Source organism: Labrus mixtus, chromosome 12, assembly GCF_963584025.1.
Source record: "Labrus mixtus chromosome 12, fLabMix1.1, whole genome shotgun sequence".
Taxonomy (NCBI): domain Eukaryota; kingdom Metazoa; phylum Chordata; class Actinopteri; order Labriformes; family Labridae; genus Labrus; species Labrus mixtus.
In genome coordinates this window covers 1274875-1284436 of record NC_083623.1, presented here as the reverse complement: position 1 = coordinate 1284436, position 9562 = coordinate 1274875, and the positions used below count along the sequence as shown (strand labels likewise).

Sequence of the window (9562 nt, the reverse complement as noted above, 5' to 3'; positions counted from 1 at the left end):
AGTCTAGTCAGAGACTTAGGACCCTGTTGTGAAGGTTGGATCAGACGCCTTTCATTGGCAGAGCGTAGTGGGGGGGGGGGGGGGGGGGAGTGTAGACCTGGATCAGAGAGTTAAAGTAAGGAGGAGACGTTTTTGTTTTATACCCCCCATCATTCATAAAAACACGACCTTTCACCTCACACGAAGGGGTCCCATGACACCACATGAATCACTTCTACCTCAGTCCTTCTTTGTTCTAAAGGTAGTTGAACACGGTTTGTTTTTGTTGTGGTCTCTGGCGGGGTTGAAATAATTATTTGTGGGTTAGGGGCAGAAAAACATCCAAACACAGATTGTGTAAGTCAAACAGAGCCGAGAGACGCTCACTGACATGTAGCCAACGAGAGGGAGAGCGCGGTGAGCGAGCGTGAGGAGGCTGTGATTGGTGACGCTGGAGCTGTGGAGGTGTCTCACAGCAGAGCCAGCCTCCCCCCGTGTATCCTCCTCCTCCTCTCCTCTCCTGCACTTCACCTCTCCTCATCTGTTACTCTACAGCTCGGTGCGGCTGTGCTCCCCTCTCTCCGCTCACAGTATCCTCCCTCCTCCGTCTGGAAGCATCCACAGCCCCGGAGCCCCCTCAGGACACGGGGTCACCTCCGCTCTGCACCTGGGTGGCAACTTACTGCAGACGTTTACTCGACTGGATCAAGAGGACTTTTTTTTTTACAACCTGGAGGAACTTAGTTCTGTTTTCTGAGTGTGGACTGGGAACCTTTTTTTATAAGCTCTGGTGTGAGAGGTGTTGTAAACATCTGCAGGGCTCTCTCTGTCTCTGTCTCTCTGTCTCTCTCTCTGTCTCTCTCTCTCTCTCTCTCTCTCTCTCTCTCTCTCTCTCTCTCTCTCTCTCTCTCTCTCTGGTGTTTATTGCTGGAAGAAAGGAGCCGCTGTGAGGTTTTTTACACGAGGATTCACCTGGACTCTGAGGAGGCGAGCACGATGGACTTCACTTACTTCTGGCTCATCGCTACGACGATGATGTTGATCCATCAGCATCAAGGTAAACCCGTCTTCAGTATCTGTAACATGATGTTTGCTTTAAGACCAGGGATGTTCTGCCTGCTGGTAAAGCGGAGCTCCGATGAGAGCGTCTGAGTTTAACGGGGCTGAGACCAACGTGCTCCGTCTTGTTGAAGCTGTCACCTCTCTTCCTGCAGTCTGCAGGGGGTCAGCCTTATGGTAGGGTTAGGGTAAGTTACTGATACAAATTTATGAAAAAGGAAATGTAGAAACATAGGACCTAATTTTGGAAACAAATCTTAGAAATGTAGGAGCACGCTCCCGTCTGCAGAAACTTCACACACCAGCTCTCGATAGTCATGTGCTCGTCTGCTCTCGTGATCGTGGTCGTGTTTAGAGGATGTTTCTACCTGTAAACCTTCACCTCACAATTCAGGAAAATTAATTTCTGTTCTGATAATGGATCCTCCTGATGGTGTGAACTGTAGACGCTGAGCCTAAATCAAATGTAATGGAATATTTAAAAATCGTATTTAATTTAATTATATGTATTTTGTTTTATTTTATGTGTTTTCTCTGTTGTGTCTTTGGATATGAAGTTAAATATCTCATGTGAAACGAAATGAAAGTGTAAACTTAAAGTTAAATGTTATGGTTTTATTTTGGTTGATAAAAATTTGTAAGGATGACTGATGGAAAGCATGAAAGTAATAAAAATAATGATATAAAAAAAAAGGAATATTTAAAATCTGTGAAAGTTTAAAGGATCCGTTAGCTGTCCGTCTCGATGCTCAGCAGGTTTTTATCTTTAAAAAAAAAAAAAAAAGGTGAGGGATTTCTGATCTTCACCATCCTTCATTCAGACAGTTTGGACTGTTTCACTAAATGTTCAAACAGAATGATGATAGCCTGTCCTTCCTTCAAACTCCCGTCAGACCTTTGTGCAGATTGTTTAAGTATTGTTTGGAGTCCAATCAAAGCTATCATTCACGGCAGCTGAGAAGGGAAAAAAACACTTTTACAAAGCTTGAGACATTTTCACATTTTGGAAAACACTTTTAAGATTTTAGAAGAAGAGAAAGCCTTTCAGGAGCGCTGAGACACACTGACGAGCAGAACACACACTGACGAGTCTTGGTGAAAAGGGAGTGTACCAAATGCCGACAGGGCAAGGTTACCTGTCTCAGGTGGGTTCCACTAAACGGACAAAACATCATAACCTCTGTTAAAGACATTCTGCTCAGTCTGTTTAGAAAATGTTGATTTGTTTTGACCTCAGTAAAAATCTAAATTTGTCTCCAGCTCTGTAAAAGTGTTTTTGGACTTCCTAGCCACCGTACTCATTTGATTGATAACCTTTATTACAACATGTGCTTCAGTCTGAGTCCGACATTTAGCACAGCAAACTGAGTGTTTACCCCGTTTCTTGATAAATATGTGAAATCAAAACATTTGAAGTTTGAGTCGTGTAGCCGCATGTTTTTTTAGTCTCTGCACCAGATATCAAGTTTCTACCTTCAGGTGATGCTCAGTTGGTAGAGTCGGTCGTCTCTCAACCAGAAGGTCGAGGGTTCAATCCCCAGGTCCTGCAGCAACATGTCCGATGTGTCCTTGGGGAAGACACTTAACCTCAAATTGCTCCCATAATTCTGATGGACCCGAGCCATAACCCAGTATGGCGGTAGGCCATTTACGTCAAAGACGCCATTGTTGACTTGTTGTGCTCACCACAGCGGTAACAGTGTGTTTTTGAGTTTTGAGGAAAACTTCCAATTTAAAAAAATCCCCAAAATCTAACTAATGATAACCTGACTTTCCGAATGGTTTTTCACTTTGTGTGTGTCTGGTCGAAGTTTAAATCAGATAATAAAACACATCACTCAAATATGAAACAAAAGGCAAAAGATGGAAAAGACAAAACTTCCTGAAAAGACGTGATACTTGAAATAATCAGAATCAGAATCAGAAATACTTTATTAATCCCAGGGGGAAATGTGTTTGCGACAGTTGCTCATAACACCAAAAATCAGCAGGAAGTAAAGATAAGTTCACAATATAAAATAAAACAAAAATAGTATAACAATATAATAAGCATGAGTACCAAGTGAAAGCAATAATAAAGTAATATAAGTAACAAGCTATGTTCAAGCCCAGGTAATTGAAAATATAAACAATATTTAGATATATGAATATACACTAACAACAGCGTAGATATTGCACGGTTCATGTATAGATATTGTCCAGTTTTCAACAGATTGGACAGTTTTAGTAGAGAAATAGTCAAGCCTGAAAGCACACGTTATTCAGGGGGTTGAATTCTCCTCCTGTTACTCGCCTGAAGCTGAAGTTTGTCATAAAACGTTAAAGTGAAGTGTTCAGGCTGTTCAGGCAGACAGACGCGTCGCCTGAGGAGAGCTGTGTTGCCACTTATGTGACCTCGTCGTTTTGAAATGGGGGGCTTGTGGGTAAGCGTCTCGGGCAGCCTTAAATCCACCGGTTTCCTCCCGTCGGACTGAGCACGCTCATTACTGTCACACAAAAGTAGTCATCATGAGGCGCACGCTGAGCTGTGGGGAAGTGGACCTCCGTCACTTATAGGGAAGACTTTAAAGTTGAGTCTTCACTTCTCCTCTGCATTAACCCTTTGTTCTCTCTGGTTTGAACCTCTGCTGCTCTTTTAGTGTTCATTATGTCACAACTCCACACCTTCTTTTTCCTTAAGTGTCTTGGAGGCGACCGGTGGAACTTCATGAATGTGAGGCTCGATGAGCTTGTGAAAATGGAAAAAACCATCAGCTTTCTAAAACCTTATTTAAAGGGTATTCATAAAAACTACAGAAAAATAACCTATAAGCTTTTGTCTTTAAAAAAAGCAATTCTAACATTTAAACCTGGCCGCTGATTGTCCAAAGATATTGTGCAGATATTGTGAGAAGTTGTACCTGTGCACGGCAGCGTCTGCACCGCTTTGGATGAGAGTTCGAGGATTAATTATTTTTACTAAACATCCAAAACAAAAGAGCACAAGTTTTCACTTGCAAGATCTGTCCTCAGCATTTTAATGCAGTCAGAAGGGAGTGGAGACAGAAAACTGAAAAAGCAAGGACCATAAGGAGAAACTACAAAGAATTCCATTTAAAGGAGCAGTATGTAGCTCTGCCCCCTAGTGTTTAAAATGGGTACTGCAGTCTAAATTCTAAACATCATATAGAGCTGTCTCCCCCCCCCCCCCCCCCTCCTCTCTAGAGTCCATGCTCACACAGGTCACCATGTGGTGGACTCTGAAGCTTCAGTGTTTATCCAGCTCTGCATGGGTCTGTAAACCTTTCTGTGTTCTAACCTCTCTCCATTTTTCAAAAGCATCTCCAATATTGATCCTAGTTTGAGCACGTTTCTGCTCGTGGAGCTTATTAGAAACATGCAGAGGCTTTTTAGGTCGGGTACAATCACTTCTATCTGAACCACTTCTCTTGCCCGCTTCCATCGCTGCAACACCTGTTGACCTGATAACTGCTCTCCTACTTCACGTGTTTTTAAAAGTCCCATTTTAGTTAAAATATAGAAATAAATCCTCTTTTTTTTAAAGAGTGTTTCTCAGGTCCACTGAGCGTCCTCATTGGCCCGTAGGGATGTTGTTGATAAAGGAGAGAGCCTGTTAGCCCAGTCAGGTTTTTCTCAGCCAGTCCGAGGACTCGAGCTGGAGACGTTTAGGCTTAAAAAGCTCCAAATCAGGCCGCGAGTTTACTCTGGCTATCATGTTAGCTTCACCATCTTTATATCTTTATTACCTCCCAGGAGCTGGAGTCCATCTAGGCTAGAACAACATGGAAGGAAGTGAAACTCATGGCTCGCATGTTTAAACTCCAGACTTGCACTCTTACACGATCACTCTGGATCTGTGTTTTTGGGACCTACCTGCAGAGCGGCTCATGCCAACCCAAACAGCCCGCTCATGGATTAGGCAGCTCATCCGCTTGTATATTGTTAAATATTGTCGAAGCACCGTGGAGCCGGCCAGACTCTCTCATAACAGGGTAGAGAAATTAAACTTTGGCTTGGCAGTCTCAAGGTATGTAAGAGCCTGAACAGGGTCTTTACCTCTTGAGGTTTCCCACTGAAACCACTGATGCAAACTCAGCCTGACTCCTGCATGAACGCTCACACATGTACACCAAGAATGCACCAGAAAACATGACATGACGGGGAAAAGGAAGCCTGCATTGTTATGAGAGCTGCTTTGAGGATTGAACGGGTGCCAAAGGCGCAGACAGGAACCTGACGTCTTGGAAGAATGCAAACGTTTTGTGGTCTATAAAGTGTGATGGATCGCCTTCAGCGAGGAAGCAATAAACGTACATTTTCAGCGTCACATTCACTCCCTTATACAACGACGTGATTGATGTTCAGTCGGTCATAGCACAGAGTCTTTCTCTTTAAAGGTTTAATACCTTTTGGAAAAGCGCCTCTCGTTGTTTCTCAGAGCATTTTTAGGGAAAGCGTTGGAAACCCGATCCTCTCTGAGCCATCTTTGGTGAAATAGGCTCCGTATCTTCTGCCAACATGTTTGAAACAGTTTCTGGGTTTTACTTTGTGACTCTTGACCCCAAGCATGATATTAGCTTGAATAAAACAGCTAACACGTTACATCTGGAGCAACTGAGACTGTGTACGAGTGTGTTTGATAAGAGTCGAGGTCCGGAAGCTAAAATAACTTCAGGTTGATGACTAATGTCGATTCTAAAGCGACTTCCTGTGTGTACTCTGACAAACAGTTTGTAAACTACCTAATTTGACAGCCAGCACAATATGTCAGCGCCCACTGCGGGGGTGTTGTGGCTTCACTTCTGGACAATGGAAGGAGACAGAGATGCTCTGTCCATATTAATATGCAGCCAATGATTCTTAGGTGGAAGTTGATCGGTTTACCTGTGATGAGTTGTAGCTTGATTTGTAGATTTACTTTTCACAAATTCAAGATGAAAATGAATTGAAATCTTTCTTTTTGGAGGCCAAAACAAAAGTCCTCTCTTATTTGTGCTCACTTGTAGAAAAATGATTTTTAAAATAAATTTACAAGCACTTTTTTGAGATTATAGTAATGTACTAAGACTGTAATGTAGAGTTGAGTGTCATCTGCGTAACAAGTGACTACTTTTAATTCATCTTTAACTTGAGTGAGTCAAAGTGGATTAAAGGAAGAATGTGCAACATGTTCCACATCAATAAATCATAAAGTCTGTCCTGTGTAAATGTGTCTCTGAGTCATGACTGTCTACAATGAGGGAGAAGCTCGAGTCCCGCTGGCTGTGTTGTTGTCAGAGCCGTGTTTACATGGACGGGACGGCCGGCTCCTCCCCTTGTGTATAAAAGCTGTTTTAGTCAAGAACTAGAGAGAAGAAGAAGAACATACTCACTGATTATTTGGATGTTAGTAAGAGTTTTTAGATCACGCTCATTCTGTGTCAGTTTACATGAAATGTGAAGCTACGAGCTAACTAAAGAGCGCTAACATTAGCATGCTAACACAAACAATGTGAAGCTACGAGCTAACTAAAGAGCGCTAACATTAGCATGCTAACACAACAATGTGAAGCTACGAGCTAACTAAAGAGCGCTAACATTAGCATGCTAACACAACAATGTGAAGCTACGAGCTAACTAAAGAGCGCTAACATTAGCATGCTAACACAACAATGTGAAGCTACGAGCTAACTAAAGAGCGCTAACATTAGCATGCTAACACAACAATGCAGGACACAGGTGATTGCAGCTGGAAACGAGGACCAGCCTGTACACCGCTTGCGCTAAACTCCATCATGTGAACACGAGTGGTGAGGAGTTGGAGGTGTGTCTCTGGAGGAGGCTTCAGTATGGAGGAGGCGTGGCCAAACAGCAGTTTGTTTTGGTTTCATGCTGGTGCTCAAGGGCGACATCTACTGGATCAAAAAGTCACACATCCTTACTTTGAAAGAGGTCTGAGAATGGAGCCTTGAGGAACTCCTCATGTGACTTTTGTTCAAAAGATTTATAATTTGACACCAAATACGCACAATGCCAACGATGTGCTGTTTATTTTTGTTGTAGTTCCTGATTTGCTTTGGACAAATAATAAAAACAAACTCAGAATTGTTGCTATAATGTTTTCTGTTTGAGCTTCTCCAAAGCATCTAAAGATTCAATCCAGCAGCTGGCTCCCAGTGAAGTTCAAATAGCTTCATAATTTGGTTTAAACACAGCGTGGCTTTTCATAACCAGGAGAACAATGTTAGTGTATGTGGTTTCTCTCCTTCTCGTGTCCTCATACAGACCACGAGTATTAAGCTCAGAGTTTGTGGAGTTTATTTTTACATCTTTGCTCTCTTCTTCACGTTCGTCTCAGTAGCTGTTGGCTGCTGAATTGACATAAAAACCACTGACCAGGACTTCTGCTCACATAGTAGGGGATACACGTGTGGTTTCTGTTGGTAGCAAACAATGGTCGTGTGGTTTGAGCGTTTTGTTTACGCTGGTCTAAAGTCAGCGGTTGTTTTATGAGCTCTGAATGAGGTGCCATACTGTATCAGTTCCGTCTACTCAAAGAGATCTGCTGGGAACATGAGATCAAATACATCAAGAGATCAAACCAAATACGTTCACCTCTTCTGGCTTTAGAATAATAAGATGGAGGTTTCATAACTGCAGCTCAGAAAGCGACATGACGGCACAGTGACGTGTTTCTGTTCAGTAAATTAACTTCTCCAGGTGTTCCATGTAAACGTCTCTGATTCCCTCCAACACTGATTTTTCAATATTGAGTTTTTTGAATCATTGTCGATCAACCTGCTCCGTCCTGTATCTGTGAGGACACGTTGGGTTTCCATTGGACCCTGTGACTCTCATCAGGGCGCTGCATGGAGGTGTGTGTGTGTGTGTGTTTGTGTGTGTGTGTTGGCGGTTACCTGATGCCCGTGGATGAAAAGCGTGACATCTCTGTGCCGAATGGATTCAAAGTGATCACATTCTCTCCGCAGCATCAGTTCAGCCCCGTTTGGTTTGGCGGAGCGGAAAGTTACCGTGCAAAACATTTGGAAGCTTTTCTGTTTGTTCGTTCTGAAGGATAAAACTTTCAGATCAGGTGACAGTGTTCACTTCATAACGTGTGTCTAATCTTGGAAAAGTCTTCCTCCAATGTCTCTGAAAATGAGTCAAACCTGCAGCTGATGGTTATCTGTGGTGCAGAGATGTCTGGTTTCAGTCCAGAGCGGTGGAGTCTTTCTGGAAGCTCTCTGGAGTCGTGCGTGTAGGAAACCTAAAGGATGCGTTTTTATTTTAAAGCGGTGACACAGAATATATAACAGCCATTCTTTATATGAAACACAAGCTGAGACATGAGAGATGTAAATGAAGGCATCATTCTTATTGTGACTTCAGTTCAACAGTGGAGAGCAGTGACTCTCACAGAGACGCCGTCAGCCAACATGAAACCTCTTCATAAAACCAAAGGATGTCAGCTGAGTTCATGAAAATATGTTTTTAGAGATGTTTGATTCCGCTTACGGTGATGAGACGCGTAAACATGCTTCAGCACCATGGACAGAGAGGGTTCACTACTTTGCAAAAAAACATGTGACGGAGGCGAGGGGAGATCAGCAGCTCGCGGTCAAAGGACAGTTATGTCCCAAAACAGCATCACCACCGTCAACACACCCAGGGTCCATACATGCCAGCTCCTGATACTACCTACCCTACCACATGGCCCCTACACCCATTTTGCATCCTTTTCTGGTGCCCACATTAAATACAAAGGGTTAATCCAAAAAAGATGGAGGCCAGCTGAAGAGATACAGGAAGTGCTGACAGAGCCAAACTCGTACCCCTAAGGTCACTCCCGTGTTTTTCAGGGTTTCATCTGTTTTTTTCTGAATGTAGTGAGGTGTGTTTGTAGAGGGTGATGTAACGTCTTCCTCTGGAACACGACGGTCGATCTCTGCAGGAATCCTTTCTGTCATGTTGTCACACACTGCTAATTTCCACACAGCTAGTAGAGTTCTCCTGTGATCTTGTAGTTCTCCTGTGATCTTGTAGTTCTCCTGTGATCTTGTAGTTCTCCTGTGATCTTGTAGTTCTCCTGTGATCTTGTAGTTCTCCTGTGATCTTGTGATCTTGTAGTTCTCTTGTGATCTTGTAGTTCTCTTGTGATCTTGTAGTTCTCCTGTGATCTTGTGATCTTGTAGTTCTCTTGTGATCTTGTAGTTCTCCTGTGATCTTGTAGTTCTCATGTGATCTTGTAGTTCTCCTGTGATCTTGTGATCTTGTAGTTCTCTTGTGATCTTGTAGTTCTCCTGTGATCTTGTAGTTCTCATGTGATCTTGTAGTTCTCTTGTGATCTTGTAGTTCTCCTGTGATCTTGTAGTTCTCTCTTGTGATCTTGTAGTTCTCTTGTGATCTTGTAGTTCTCTCTTGTGATCTTGTAGTTCTCTTGTGATCTTGTAGTTCTCTTGTGATCTTGTAGTTCTCCTGTGATCTTGTAGTTCTCTTGTGATCTTGGAGTTCTCTTGTGATCTTGTAGTTCTCCTGTGATCTTGTA

The 9562-nt window shown here is 42.9% G+C and overlaps 1 protein-coding gene across 1 annotated transcript in view; it reads left to right on the top strand.

Annotated features, from left to right (window-relative positions):
* The first annotated feature begins 396 nt into the window (after nt 1–396).
* The window catches only part of si:ch211-202p1.5 (uncharacterized protein LOC103909337 homolog), a 23650-nt gene continuing 14484 nt past the window's right edge, over nt 397–9562 (top strand). Inside the window, exon 1 of the mRNA XM_061052887.1 lies at nt 397–1036. Within this exon, the coding sequence (XP_060908870.1) occupies nt 976–1036 (61 nt within the window). The 5' untranslated portion in view covers nt 397–975. The remainder of the gene's footprint in view (nt 1037–9562) is intronic.